This window comes from Trachymyrmex cornetzi, unplaced genomic scaffold, assembly GCF_001594075.2.
Source record: "Trachymyrmex cornetzi isolate Tcor2-1 unplaced genomic scaffold, Tcor1.1 scaffold509, whole genome shotgun sequence".
NCBI lineage: Eukaryota > Metazoa > Arthropoda > Insecta > Hymenoptera > Formicidae > Trachymyrmex > Trachymyrmex cornetzi.
In genome coordinates, this window is record NW_017299817.1 from 389,351 (window position 1) to 404,426 (window position 15,076).

The 15,076-nt window shown below is 33.4% G+C and overlaps 3 protein-coding genes across 3 annotated transcripts in view; 1 reads left to right on the forward strand and 2 right to left on the reverse strand.

Moving 5' to 3' along the window:
- The window catches only part of LOC108765672 (armadillo repeat-containing protein 1), a 2,227-nt gene extending 1,355 nt beyond the window's left edge, over positions 1-872 (reverse strand). The window contains exon 1 of the mRNA XM_018514494.1: positions 313-872. Within this exon, the coding sequence (XP_018369996.1) occupies positions 313-444 (132 nt within the window). The 5' untranslated portion in view covers positions 445-872. The remainder of the gene's footprint in view (positions 1-312) is intronic.
- A 2,057-nt stretch (positions 873-2,929) lies between these two features.
- On the forward strand, positions 2,930-8,042 carry LOC108765661 (cationic amino acid transporter 4). The gene is made up of 9 exons (XM_018514477.1): positions 2,930-3,023; positions 3,394-3,546; positions 4,921-5,169; positions 5,602-5,937; positions 6,168-6,414; positions 6,492-6,882; positions 7,098-7,320; positions 7,405-7,566; positions 7,681-8,042. Exons 2-9 carry the CDS (start codon positions 3,405-3,407, stop codon positions 7,863-7,865), a joined length of 1,935 nt encoding a protein of 644 aa, XP_018369979.1. The 5' UTR covers positions 2,930-3,023; positions 3,394-3,404; the 3' UTR covers positions 7,866-8,042.
- Positions 8,043-10,617: 2,575 nt separating this feature from the next.
- LOC108765662 (acetyl-coenzyme A transporter 1) lies at positions 10,618-14,788 on the reverse strand. The gene is made up of 8 exons (XM_018514478.1): positions 14,111-14,788; positions 12,774-13,063; positions 12,530-12,684; positions 12,246-12,439; positions 11,986-12,170; positions 11,788-11,905; positions 11,485-11,700; positions 10,618-11,406 (listed from the first exon to the last, which is right to left on the reverse strand). The coding sequence occupies exons 1-8, from the start codon at positions 14,327-14,329 to the stop codon at positions 11,227-11,229; spliced, it is 1,557 nt and encodes a 518-aa protein (XP_018369980.1). The 5' UTR covers positions 14,330-14,788; the 3' UTR covers positions 10,618-11,226.
- Positions 14,789-15,076: the final 288 nt, after the last annotated feature.

The window sequence follows — 15,076 nt, forward strand, 5'->3', positions numbered from 1 at the left end:
GGAGAAGAGTAAGTTTTAATCTTACTTCCTAATCTTTTAGATATTGGACTTAACAGTAATGTTTAATGATTCAAAATTTTTATATGTATAAAGAGAACACAGTAGAATTAAAATTGAATTTAGATGTATAAAAGTACAAAAAATTTAGATTAGCAAATACATTTGATAGTGCAGTATTTTGTTAATTGATTATCATTATGTTATATTTCCACTGGCATTCTGAAGAAATTTATAAGACACTTTATAAGATTTTCAATAGAATTGGCTGTCTGGGATCTATCTTGCTTCATTTTCATGAATTGGAGTATTCACCTTCAGAATCGTGTCATGGTTCGCAAAATCGTCCGCGAGCTTCCTGTACGTCTGGAGAGTCTCTTGCAGCTCCCGCGGGTCCACATCTATGACCTCGTCTACATCTACGTCTACGGAATCCTCTCCGTCCATCGTCCACAAATGTTACGTTGTCATCAACACGCTTGAGATTCGTGCGCGGCTAAATGAGATTTGCTTTTTAATAACGAAAGCAAATCTCTGTGAATCAGTTTCCAGTGGAAATTCTCGTCCCCATCTTGCAGGAAAAACGACGAAATGATTTTACTACTTTCTCCGACGAACAGTATTACGTCGCAACGGCGTCAGCCTGATCACTGATGTTCGTTAGTTCGTGTTCTAACCTTATCCGCAGAATCGTCGAGAAACCAACATATTGAAACGTACTCCGAACTCCAAATGCCGAATGGCGCGAATGAAACTAATGAAAGGCAACTTTAGATTTTCACGTTTAGCATTGGATTAAAATCAACTGAGACATGTTCTCGCATGAGAGTCGCTGATATTGGTCAATATCGTCGCTCTTATCTACTGAACCTTGTTCTTTTATATATGATACGGAGGAGAAGGGATGAAGAAATTGGTCGTCTTTCTGACCACCATGGCTTACCATAGATCGTGGATGATCGTGGATATCAATCCTGGGATCGTAATATTATGGTTTAATTTAAAAAAATGATAATTATTTAGTTGAGCTGTTCAATTCCTGTTACGTTTGTTTGCACGAAATTTACGATCGCAGAATATGATAGATAGGATCATGGTGGAAGGATAGGATAATAAATAAATTAAAGATGCAGCGTTTTCATAATTATTGTCATAGTTCTGTTTTTTAAAATGCATTTCGATATCGGAGTAAATCTGTAGGCGTGCGATACGTACATCTTACTCCGAGCGTGCGTATGATGCATATTGTATCTCAAAATCGGATCTTATATACATGTAGGATCGTTTTAAGATGTCGTGAACCAACAGAGGGCTGTGTATTAGTATTTTAAGATTATTACAGCATATTAATTATTAGACATTATTTAAAATATTAAGAAAACTACTAATAAATCGGTCAATATTCGTATATTACGTATTGCATGATTATCATTTTGTTACCAAATATTAAACATCTTATTATTAATGTTGTTATCAATATCTTATATAATTATATCTTCATCTTATTATTAATATTAAACATTTTACTATTAAAAAATATTATTAAAATTATGTTTTATTAAAAAGAATTAATTGTGAGCGTAAATTTATATAAAGGAAGATGGAAATATTGATAGATTATATTTAATATATGTACAATATAAAAATAAAACGATACTATAATATAAAGCATAAAAAATGATCAATTAAAAAAATATATATTTGTGAACCTTTCTACTATTTCTAATATTACGATACAAATATTTATAATATATACTATCATCGATGAAACGATGAAAAATATAATAATAAATAAAGCTGTTTTGAAGCTACAATGCTTAGAATATTGATTTCGATATTATTTCGTTTTTAATTAATATTCTTTAATTATATAGATATTCTCTGGATATAATTATAGGAATTTAAAATTCATTAATTTTTTCTAATTCTTGCTTCAAATTCGAAGTGGCTGATTTGATTTTATAATGGTCTTAATTTTATTCGTATTGATACAAATAATGAAAAAGAATTTGTATATAATAAATATAACTTTTAAAACTATAATGTTTGATATATTGATATTTTTATCCAATTATATTTTTTGATGTTTATTTAAGCTTTTGATTTTTTAAGCTTTAAATTTTTGTAATTTAATTTCACCGATTTAAAATTCTACAAATTTTTTAAAATGCTATATTCTTAATATCTTAATTAGTGTCCTCTTTTTGTTAATTATATTTTTTTGAAACTGTGGCGGTTTTCGTAAGTTCAATTTTTCAAGATTTAAACTTTCAAATCTTAAAAAAGATTAAAATACTAAGTATAAGCATATTCGGGCCTATGACGGTCAAAGCTAAATCTTTTTTGCCTAAATAATTCCCATAATCATTACATCATATACATGCATATATAGGATATAGATAATTCACTGGGAATTATTTAGGCAAAAAAGATCTAGCTTTGACCGTTATAGGTCCGAATATGCTTATACTTAGTATTTTAATTTCCTGTCGGTCCGAATAAAATCTTTCTATTGCTTAAAAAAGATCTCAAACATTTTTTAAATTCCAATTAATGCTATTTAATCTTTGTTGATTATACATTCTATCGATATTCAGTCGATTTACAAAAATGTAATTTCTCGCATATGAATTAAGACTTAACGTAGAAATATAGAAGAATATATTTAAAAAGAAATTATGCAAATATTATACATATATCCAGAATTAATGAATTTTTAAGTCATTAATAAAAATGAGAAAATTTAATTTAGAAGTAATATATTATTTAATTAGGATCTATTTTTAATTTCTCATTTAGTCTCGTTCTCTTAGCCATATTAATATCAGCAGCAATATTGCTTTTTAACATCTAGGACCGGTTCTTGATTGGCTATCCACTGCGCATTCGCAAGAATATAACATCCCTTATCCTTTATATCGCGAGTCATACGACCCCTTCAGCATCTACTGTGGTTGCACGATCCGCCGTAGCACGTAGTCGACCGAGTCGACGGTCTCGTCGTTGAATGTCCGTGTAATTACAACGTAAGTACGCTCTGCCACGCCGTGAATACATTCCGCTGCATCTCGACGTGCCCTTGGGATACTCCAGGATCGCCTTTTTTTATCGATCGTCTGCTGCGGAAATACGTGTGTGCGTCATGTTCGACGGTGCTACTTGTCACCGTCGTGACATATTGAATCGGAACACCATAGAGTTTTAATTATCGATTTTTCTTTATTTTTACTTAATGGAAATTTTCCGCGCAGTGCACGTTTTATTCGATATAAAATTCTCTCGACAAATAAAATACATTCGATAACATTTTTTGTTTAAAAAACGTAACTGGACAATCTTTTTTTCTCTTCGATTAAGTAGAATGTCGGTAAGCCGGGAATTGGAATCCTGTTTCAGGATCCGTCATCATGCCGTCGGTTCGCAGAATGATCCTGGGCCATGTTATGTCCGGCTTATACAACAAGATGTGTCGTCGGAAGAAGCTGGAGGGCGATTTGCTCGAAACCCCGATGAAGAGGTGTCTTTCCACCTTTGACATCACGTTGCTCGGTAAATATATTTTTATAACTACAGCTTGTGAACGAATAAACTTTGTGACTAATTATAAAAGAAAATATTTCTGGATGCCCTTTACTTCATCGTATTTAAATTGCTTTTACATTTTATTATTATTTGCCTGTTTATATTATTACTTTTATGTAAAGATATTCATATTATTGTTACTCTTTACATGACATGTGCAAGCGGTATGCAGCTTGCCATTATATTACGCGCGCATTATCGCGGTGATGATAAGCGTAATAGTCCGGAATAATGGCCTTGAGTGAGATATGTCGCGTTAGACAACGGTATTATGTGAACTATTAATAAAAGTAATTATAAAGCCGCTGTGCTTTATAGAAGAATTATGCTTGAGTTGAGATTAACTCATCCGACTCAAGTTAATAATATTAATTACGCGACAGTCCTGTACTTGTACTTTTAAAGTTTGTAGAAAACAAATTTTGTCAAATTACTACAAATTTTATCGACGAGAAGGTACCAAATTTTATGCAGATTCTATTATATTTAATATCAGCAATTGATGGCAAATATATACAGGGTGTTTTCAAATTCGCGCCCGCGAAATACAAGACGTCATACTTTACGCTAAGAGAAACAATTTTTTCCTTTTGCAAAATTGCGTCTGACAAGTAGTTTTGGCAGGAGAGCAAGTTAAAGTTGTACGAGTAAACGCAAAAATTATTTATCGAATGTAATTTTACTACAGGAAAAAGTAGAAAATTGCGTCTGACAAGTAGTTTTGGCAGGAGAGCAAGTTAAAGTTATACGAGTAAACGCAAAAATTATTTATCGAATGTAATTTTACTACAGGAAAAAGTTGTTCGTTTTAGCACAAAAAACAACTTTTTCCTTTAGCAAAATTGCGTCCGGTAAGTAGTTTTTGCAGGAGAGCAGGTTGAAGTCAACAAATAAGTGCAAAAATTATTTATCGGACGCAATTTCGTTAAAGAAAAAAGTTGTTTGTTTTAGCATAAAGTATCATGTCTTGTACTTCGCGAATTTGAAAATACTCTGTACATATATATACATATAAAACAAAATCTGCTGCACGAGAATAAATTGATATCAAAACTACTTATGCAAATTAAGCTTGCTGACAATCTAACAACAAATTGACAGCAAGAATTAACTGACCAAAATCGAATCTGACTAAAGCTTTGCTCAATTTTTGTCGACAATTTGCTTTCATATTTTGCTAGCAAGCTTTGTTAGCAAAATACAAGCTTAATACGAACACAGCTGATGACAATTTGCTGAATATCAAATTTACCAGCAATTTGTAGGCAAATTGCAGCCAACATTTTGTTGAGTATTACATATATATATATGCATAACAAATCGAATTTCTACTATTTCCAGGTGTGGGTCATATGGTCGGCGCCGGAATTTATGTACTGACGGGAACGGTTGCGCACGATACCGCTGGACCCGGAGTGATCTTTAGCTTTCTTATGGCTGGCTTCGCTTCCGTTTTGGCTGCGCTTTGTTACGCCGAGTTAGCTGCCCGAGTGCCGAAGGCGGGTAGCGCGTATGTCTATACTTACGTCTCCGTCGGCGAATTTTGGGCCTTTATCGTAGGATGGAACCTCATCTTGGAACATATGATCGGTACGAGCCTGTTTCTTGTACAAAACCTAAAGGCTCAACAGGAAAGAAAAAATGAATTAGATAAACCACCCTGGAAAATTTAATTCTTTGAATTATTTATATAACTTTTCAACATTTTTATATACATTTCAGAATTTTTCCGCAATTTTTGTATAATTTTATAATTTTTTAGAAAATTATTTAATGTGAATTCTGAAAATATTCTAAAATTTTTCAATTTATAATTTCCAAGAAAAGTTTGTAAGATCTGAAGAAGTTCAAGATATTTTTTCAGAAATATTAATAAATTTTAAATATAAAAAATTCTAAATACGTAAGATATGAGAATTCTTTTTATCTCAAGATAAAATATCAAATTGTTGTAATTAGTAACAAGAGAAAAAATTAAATCAGATTGATAATTAATAAAAGTTTTTTTATCGTATTAATTAGGCGCGGCATCTGTGGCGAGGGCTTGGAGCGGATATGTGGATTCGTTGATAGGTGGTGCGATTAGCAATTATACTCGCGACGTGATGGGTGGCTGGACCATGGGAGAACCGCTGGGCACCATCCCGGATATCCTAGCTAGCGGATTATGTCTGGCTTACGCGATGCTTTTGGGATTAGGAGTGAAGACCTCGGCGACAGTGAACTCGTTCCTGACCATTATCAATCTCGCGGTGATGGCACTGGTCGTCGTTCTGGGTATTTATTACGCGGACATTACGAACTGGAGCAGCCAGAACGGTGGTCTTTTGCCATATGGTTTCGGCGGCATAATCACAGGTATCTGGAGTAGATTGTGCTTAAACAAATACAACGCAAAATATATAGGTGGATTTGTGATCTCTTTATTAAATACTTAATTACCCAGTAATTGTCCGATAATTACGAACGTAATAGAAATTATATATACAAAGAAAATGTATTATTCTCTCTCTCTGTACACGTGTATTTGAACTAAAAGGACTGAATTACTGAAAGGAGTTAATTAAGATCCTTGACGCATTATTCAGGTGCAGCAACGTGTTTCTACGCCTACGTCGGCTTCGATTCGATCGCGACTTCTGGAGAGGAGGCTCGCGATCCAGGACGGAGTATTCCCTTGGCGACGATACTCTCGATGGCGATAGTAACTGTTGGATACATGCTGGTCAGCGGCGCTCTGACTCTGGTCGTACCATATTGGGAGATCAATCCTACCGCCGCTCTCCCGGAAGCTTTTTCATCCAGAGGAATTCCATGGGCTAAATATGTAATAAGGTGAGCAATTTTATTTTAATTTCTGATTTAATTAAAATTCTTCAAATATATAACTAATTGAAAATTGTTTTGTGCAGTGTGGGTGCTCTTTGCGGAATGACAACGACTCTTTTCGGATCTCTGTTCTCCCTTCCAAGAACAATGTACTCCATGGCAAACGACGGTCTGTTATTCGGCTTTCTCGGTCGTATCAGCGAGCGCACGCAAGTGCCGGTGTGCAATTTGATCATAAGTGGACTGCTCAGTGCCTTAATTGCTTTACTATTCGATCTCCAGCATCTGGTAGAGTTTATGTCGATCGGAACTTTGCTCGCGTATACTATCGTGGCATTTAGCGTTGTCTTGCTGAGGTATCTGCCCGACCAACAACCTTCCGATCAATCTAACGTCGGTACACCGAGCAGTGGTTGCTCCTCGCCACCTACGGAGGAAGCAGACTCCAGTAGCATCGCATCTATCAAATCTGAAGTGAGTGCGCTGCGAGTGCCTTTAATAAAATTGCTGTATTGAAATTGTGACGCCTCAATTGCGGCGTATGATATAATTTCAAAATATTTAGTTTTTGTAAAATGCAAACTTCGACAAAATATATAATATAAATCTCATCATAATATAACATTACGCTAGACAATTCTTAGATTTTCTGGACAATATTATTAATATGAATCATTTGTATCAAATAGCTATTGTACGAAGAATCCGGCAGATTTAAGCCGCGATACGCCTGGATGGAAGAATGGCTAGAGGATTACGATACTCGACATGTCATAACTGCTTGTCTAATTATCTATACAATAGCCTGCGCCTTCCTCGGTGCTTTTACGATGGTAGCATTCGAAGTAACAGTCCCGTTCACATTGGGCGATTATCTCTTTGCAGCGACCTATCTTCCACTACCCATTGGGAGTAAGCTTGTCTCAATTTTTTCGGTTTTTGGCATGATAGAAGGAATATTGTACTCAACTTTATTTGTTTGTTGCTTGTTCGCAGGTCTTTTCCTAATTGGCGCTCACAGGCAAAATCCACCCACTGGGAAATTCCGAGTGCCGCTGGTACCCTTCATACCTGCGTTAAGCATTCTCTTCAATGTGGGCCTGATAATGCACCTATCGTCAATGACATGGCTACGATTTTTCGTATGGATGTCGTTCGGTATGTTGATTACAACCATGCATTAGTCATATGAATGAGACATGAATTTTCAATGCAAAACTATAAATTTTAATGAATTCCAATTTTTATAATTTCTCTTTGGCTCTTTCTCAGGAATGGCAATCTACTTTCTATACGGGATTCATTATAGTAAAGAAGCCGCCGCTACTCCAAACTCATATTCCGTTCTAATGGCCACCTCAGAAGCTGAAAAAGGCACAAAGTGGGGATCTACGTTACGAGTTAGTCCGAAGAATGACAAAGCACCTATTCTGAATGACAAGGAACGTGTTGACTAGAAATAAGTTATACATTTTTATCAATTGTTTTCCTTATCTAGCTCGCCAGTGGAGTCGTGGAAGTAGCTTGAAATTTAAAACTGAAATAATGTTTAAGCAGTTAACAACGACAGACTGTCCGTAAGATTGTATGTAATGTGAATTATATATAAATAATACAGTCAATGAAATACAAAGCACAACACGTTTAATTTTTAAGTTTTTTAAATACGTTTTAATATAGTTGATGCATAATTAATGCACTCGGCTATACTTAAATGCCACGATATTATTTTATATATAAAATCTATTCTGTATTTTTCGTTTACTCACCACATTTTCTACTTCGGCGGCTCCACTTTACATGTTGCTTGAAATTCAAAGTTTATGGAGTATATTTTGTAAATATAACCTTAGAGGACTTTTTAACTCATGCATTTTGAAATTTCCTCGAGAAAGTTTTGTCTGGTACAAAAACTATTTTTGGTACTTAGCTTTATCTTGTTCGACTAATTACGACAGCGGTTCTTATAATTCCTATATTTTAAGCTCATATTTTTACTTCTTAACTCAATCAACGAATGTTATCGTTTTTTAGATGACTATTATTATTATCGCAAGAGATGTGTTTTATGAAACATTATGTGTTATCAGTACTTGTTGCTAGTATGAATTTGGAGAGTCTTAGTTTATCTGTTTTATGTTTTATTACGCACAAATTCAAACACGGGAACTCATCGAATTTTCTCTTATTTCGCGTAGCTTGATTCAATATAAGTATCGATTAAGAATCCTGCGATAAAAATTTTTTTTTCGTCATTGCAAGAATGACGAAAAGCTATTTTGTTATCATAATTAAATTAAAACTTAATAAATAATTTCAATAAATTTATATTCTAATTTGATAGAAATTCACGTTCGTGCAATTGAATCTAGAATTGTCTTCGAAACAGGTAGATCTAATACAAAAATATAGAATTTATGAATCTCATTCTTACAGCAATCATTTAAAATTAAGATAATTTATATATATGTTAAAAATATGTATTACTCGTTCTTTTAATTTATCAGTCAATTTACAGCGTAAAGCTAAAAGAGATAATTAGGACGCAACACATGCTTCGTGAAAGATTTCTATTGATACCAAGAATATTATATTTATTATATGTGTAATAGATACTATTAAGTGATGTATTTTTGTTTATTAATCTATAGTTCTTTATTAATTTTATTAATCTACAATCTTTGTGCATTATGTACACACGTGTTGTTCATGATGGATATAATCGCATGGTGTTGCGCATGGAAAGTATTCATATAACAATATACATAATATTGATGTGTTAACGGTAAATATCGTTAAGCTGCTACAAGATGACAGGCATGCTTAAACGACGTATAGTTTAGTATCCAGTTGAATTTATTTATTAAGAATTGTTTATATTTTTTAATGTAAAAATAAATGATAAATATAGATTAGCAATGCAAGTCTTCAAAGCAACATAGAGCGATATATCGCTTATTTGTTACAATAACGACATATCTTAAAAATTGTCATCTTCAAATTATTTACAAAAAACGAATAAAAACAAAGAGAAAAAAATACTTTAAAAGAATTTTATTCCTCTATGTTCAATTTTGTAATCAGTATTATAAAATTGTAAAGTTGCATTTTAAAATTAATATTACAAAATTTTAATGATCAAAACATTCAAATTGTCTGGAAAATTTTGTTTTTTAAGTTATATCGTTATAGCAGCAAATGAGCGATATATTCTGCAACTGATAATTATTATTGCAATTAAAATGCGGATTCGTGTACAAAGTGATCTCGAACAGGAACATTAACAAACAAACGATTAGAAGTCCAATTTTTATTTATAAAAATATTTCTCAGGCGTAATTCTCCGCACCTTTCTTCAATAACTGAAACTTGGTACAAAATCTTGCATGTAGATGTACATAAAATAGTCGTGTATAACCGGAAACTTAAATTTGTCACAGTTAATACAAATGTAATACACTCGTGTAATTAAATGTCGTTATAGTAATGTACGATATTGTTCTTATGTAACACATTAACCGTTATAATATTCACGCGAGTAACGCAGAGATATTTAAAGTGACTATACCTGATTACTCGTATTCATACCTGATATTTCATCTTCATGGCTGTGACTGCGTTTATTTCACTATATTGCCGTCAGGAGAGTACAAAAAAGTTGAAATAAAACATATACACATCAGCTCCAACTTTTTATATGAAAAATTTTTATTAACATCCTGCGTTATATGTATTTCGTCATGCGTTCATTATGCATAAAATACTTTTAGATATATTTACAATAGAGAAACTGCGAACACGCGTCGCACATGTCATCTGTTTTACAAAACTTCTATGAAATATCTGTAAGTATTCCGTGCAAAATATTATTATTTGAAACAATACGCAGAGAGATAACAAATTGTAAGTTTATGCGCGCATACAAATTTTATCTAAATGATACATATAATAACGTCTCGTAAAAAAATAATATATACCGCTTCTGTTATGATGCGTCGTATTCGGAAAACATTTGACTCGTTGACAAATAAATATGCTTATATAACAAATATATATGTATATATACGGAAAAACGTATGTCACATAATACATATTTCCTGATATATAATAAATAACATTTTGCTAATGTTAAATATATATATTATATATTCTATATAAGTTTTTTAAATATTTTAATATCACTAAATTAATTCTCGATCATAACTTGAATCAATGAAATAAGGATGACAACGATTAGAGAGATCTTTTCAATTATGCACGGAATGTTATTTATTTGACATTATATGATATTATATTAAGTTTTCTCTTCGTGGGGCCTGTACTATATATATTTTATAATAGATATTGCCTCCCGAGGCGAATGGATCGTTATCGATTCACCTCGCGCACATTCTCTAAACTGGAACACTTGGTAAATGTATAGGAAATGATGTATGCATATGCCCCACATATGGGTAAATATATAGTGTGTCCATATAGTTCCTACGGGAATCCGTGAATCAACACGATCGTTCAATAAACTAAATTAAACTTTATATATACCTTAATTTGTAGTGCAATAATCACAAAGTTATTAATTTCTTTTAACACATCTCAATGTGGATATTCTTGATGGTACCAGCATAAACAGTAATGGTTAATTGTTACGGGTAAATATATTATAATAAATTATAATAAATTATAATAAATTATCCTAATAATTCGATCTGATCTAGAGGAACTACAGTGGATACACCGTATATGCAACGGCAAGTTGAAGAGAATTTCCTAATAATTTTACAGGTACCAATGTTAACGAATTTATAACACTGTGCTATGTTACCTGTTGTTACGGGTAAGTACAATTTTCCAAGCGGACATCGATTTCGCTTGTAATATATCAATTTTTCTACGACCCCATCTAAGCCAGGAGATACCTATGATTAAGCAGAGAATGCTCTCTATGTAATAACCATCGAGTTGCATAACACAAACACCATTATTGGTATTCGCACAGAGCTGAAAATACAATAAATAATTATGTTAATGATTTCTTTATGTATAATAGAACTTTAAAAAAAGATAGTCGCAACCAACCTCTCTCTCCGTAATTGTGCTACAGTCATTTGCATAATCGGTACTGCATTGTCTAAATGTTAAGGGATCGACAAACCAAAGCGCAGCCGTGGCAGGCCAATTTCCACCAAGATTGCATAAAGTATTCAGTAATGTCATGTATGTTCCGCCAACTGCCGGATCGCTCACTTTTGCGAAGAAAGCCATCGATGCCACAAACATACTACTTGCAGAAATCTAAAGTATAATAAGAGAAACATTATACAATCAATAACTCCAAGTTGGACATCGATTAAAGAAATCCATACTCTGTATAATATTTACCTGATGTATAAAGTATAAGCCTATCAATACCACAAAATAATAAACTGGAACATATCCATTCATTACAATGAACGGTGTAACCCACACCAAAAACGCCGCTATTAAGCCAAAAGCCAACCTGTATCATATAAATTTATAACTGTCAGTCAATTAAAATCTTTATAATTTATTGTCATCTATAAATTATATATTGATTACCTATAGGGCATAGCTTTCATATAAACATCCATAGGTCTGGGTCCAGCGGTATATTTCGAGATTATTAATGGTAAAATTATTTGTAACGGTATCATGGGTACGGCCATAAAAGCAAACTTCTCTTTGGGAAAACCGGCTTCTATAAGCTTTAAACTGGTTACAGCATCGCATGCAGAAAATCCGATCTGCAAAATTAAACAATCAAGTAAACATAACGGAATTTATGCTACAAATTATAATTGCAAATTATAATATTTAACCTTTGCAGTCAAGAGAAATATAATCGTGGTCTTTATGGCTGGTAATTTAACTATGTCCCATAGCAGCTTGTATGCATGCTTAATATCCATGTTTAGCTCTTCACCCTTTGAAATTCTACCTTTGTCTTCATGTTTGAATAACGCAATAAACGTTGTTGTAACAATAAACGTCCAACCCCAAAAATACAAAAATCCTAAAAATAAAATATACTCGTTATATACAACCTAAATATACATTTAATATATAAAAATATTAATTTTTTCAATTGCTAAGCTCGTCTTACCGGGCAAAGTTAGTATGCCTTCATCAGAAGGGATCGACCTCAAGTAACTGTTGCAAAATTCAGTGGACTCCAGTGAAATAAATAAAACATAGCCAATAAAGTAGCCCGCTGTTTGGCCGACGCTGTTGCAGGTAGACGCATAGCCGACGTTGCATCTTGATGAATAAATTAAAATTAAACAGGCTTCAAGCTTGGAAATATTGCTGACGCATGTGTACACAAGGTTTAGATATTTCAGAAGTACCTTTTAAGCATTGTGAGTGCCCATCCATCTACTACAATATCCTGAGTTGCAGCGAGTACGTTTAAGGAGAAAAATAATGCAGTCAACATTTCAATATTGGGCTTTTCATGTTCCTTTCCCAACCAATGATCTACATAATTTGATAAAAGAAGCATGAATAGACCCATCAAATATTGAGTAGGAATCAACCAAGTTTTTCTCCTTCCAAACTTTTTGGAGAAAATGGAGTCTACTATGGGCGCCCAAAAGAGTTTCAACGAAAATGGCCATTGTACAAAACTAAATTCTGCCTGTGTCAACAAGAAACATATAAAAGATTATTTTCCGTATAAATTTTCTATCATTAAATCAATCTAATTTACAGAATATATACATTCTGATCATCTTATTTCATATTTGATCAAATAGGTTCCACAGTATTCAAAATCCAAATCTTATATTCAATATCACTTTAAAGACGATATTCATAATCCATTCTTATTTTAAGACATCTTAAGTAATGTCTTAAGATGCTAATACAAATGATATTTTAAACTGTATCTAAGACAGTCTCAAATATGAAAATTGACTATATATATATGACTGGTATTCATAGTTGATACTTATATTTAAGACTATTTTAAGTGCAGACTTAAGATGAACCAATCAGAGAGCAGTATATGTTAAGATATTACTTAAGATTTGAAATAAAAGAACAGAACATTGCTGGTATTCGATATTTAAACTCATCTTAAGTTTTAAGGTGCTATAAACCAATCATAGGCCAGTATTTATAGTTGATTCTTATATTTAAGACTGTTTTAAATCTAGTCTTAAAATGTCATCAACCTATGACAGGTCGATATTCATAATTGGTTCTTATTTCAAGACCGTTTTAAGTAACGTCTTAAGATGCTAATAAAGTTCTGTGATTAACATTTTAAGACGATATTTAAGACTTAAACATAAGAATCAACTATGAATACTGGTCACAATTAGCTATATTAGCTTCTTAAGACATTACAATCTTGAAATAAGAACACAAATCCTAGGAAAGAAGAACATGATTTCTAGGAACACTCCACATATTATTACACGATAAATGTTCAATATGGCATTAGTAAAAAATTTTTAACAATATCAAGGAAATTATCTAGGTATATCTTAACATCACTCAAGGTGCTTTTTAACAAGAGATGTTACAGTGTAATCATTTCATCTTTGTCCAACATCAGTAAACAACAATATAATAGAATATAATGATTCACTATGTACACTGTGTCTCTTTTCAAAAAGCACTTTAACATATTTTTTACTTATAACTGGCAGGATAATTATGGAAGAAAGCTTTCACATACTTGTTGTCGATAGGAAACCCCTCTGTTCTGCAACAGCATAGGGATGGAGCCGCATAATCCCAATGGGATACCCTGCAGCAGATACAAGAAGAATAAAATCGCAATATTCTTCTCGTCCCCTCGCAAATCAGAGGGTTCCTGGCTGCTACTCGAGTCGACGATGCCATCCTCTGCAGACCGGTCCTCCTTGTCAAGTTTCCTCCTCATATTAACATCCATACGAGTGAGTCAGCAACGAATATTCACGCTCGTGCCACGTTCACGCACCGCTGAGAGTGATTTTCAAGGTTAATCACCGATTAGGTTAGAATCTCCGCTTGTCACCGCATATCGTGGACGAATGGACGCGCGCGACGTGGGATCGCATCGACGACGATCAAATTCTCGGAGAAACGACGGTGAACGAGCGAGTGACACTCACGCTGGTCGACGTCGAGTCGTTGCTGACGACGCGATCATCGCGGATACATAACCTTTTGTTGTTGTCACAGCGGTTGCAATTAAAAAAAAAAATTAAATGTCGAACGACAGTTTATAATGTGAAATTCAGTCTTTCACCTTTCTCTTTATATCGACATTGTAACGACGGAAATGTACAAGAAGCAAAGCGAGAACACGAGGATAGAAACTTCAAACACAGCGAACACTGTCGCGTTGCCACGTTGCCTCTTATTAGGACACGTCAGTTATACTTTGTTTTTTTCTGTGCAACGTCACGTGCGTGCCAGAACTGCCAGACGGCAGATGAAGTATTGAAGCGCCACCTCGCGCGAAACGATTCATGGAGGGAAGGTCGAAACCAGTTTTAGGGATAGTTAATCGCAGCTTCGACCAAACTGCGATTAACTCAATCGACGATTAATTTAACCAAAATAAATACCTATTCTTACCAATATAGATTAACTCTAATCCTGATTTAACTTACTTTTCACCTTTTCCTAGTTCTAATGTCCATTTCTACCAATG

Bases quoted from the DNA above. Each gene is read 5' to 3' on its own strand.
- LOC108765661 (XM_018514477.1), top strand. From the start codon at position 3,405: ATGCCGTCGGTTCGCAGAATGATCCTGGGCCATGTTATGTCCGGCTTA. The intron at 5,170-5,601 runs GTACGAGCCTGT...CGTATTAATTAG, and splicing joins CATCTTGGAACATATGATCG to GCGCGGCATCTGTGGCGAGG. The intron at 7,321-7,404 runs GTAAGCTTGTCT...GCTTGTTCGCAG, and splicing joins TCTTCCACTACCCATTGGGA to GTCTTTTCCTAATTGGCGCT.
- LOC108765662 (XM_018514478.1), bottom strand. From the start codon at position 14,329: ATGGATGTTAATATGAGGAGGAAACTTGACAAGGAGGACCGGTCTGCA. The intron at 12,440-12,529 runs GTAAGACGAGCT...TTTTATTTTTAG, and splicing joins AGGCATACTAACTTTGCCCG to GATTTTTGTATTTTTGGGGT. The intron at 11,701-11,787 runs GTAAATATTATA...ATTATACTTTAG, and splicing joins GCTTATACTTTATACATCAG to ATTTCTGCAAGTAGTATGTT.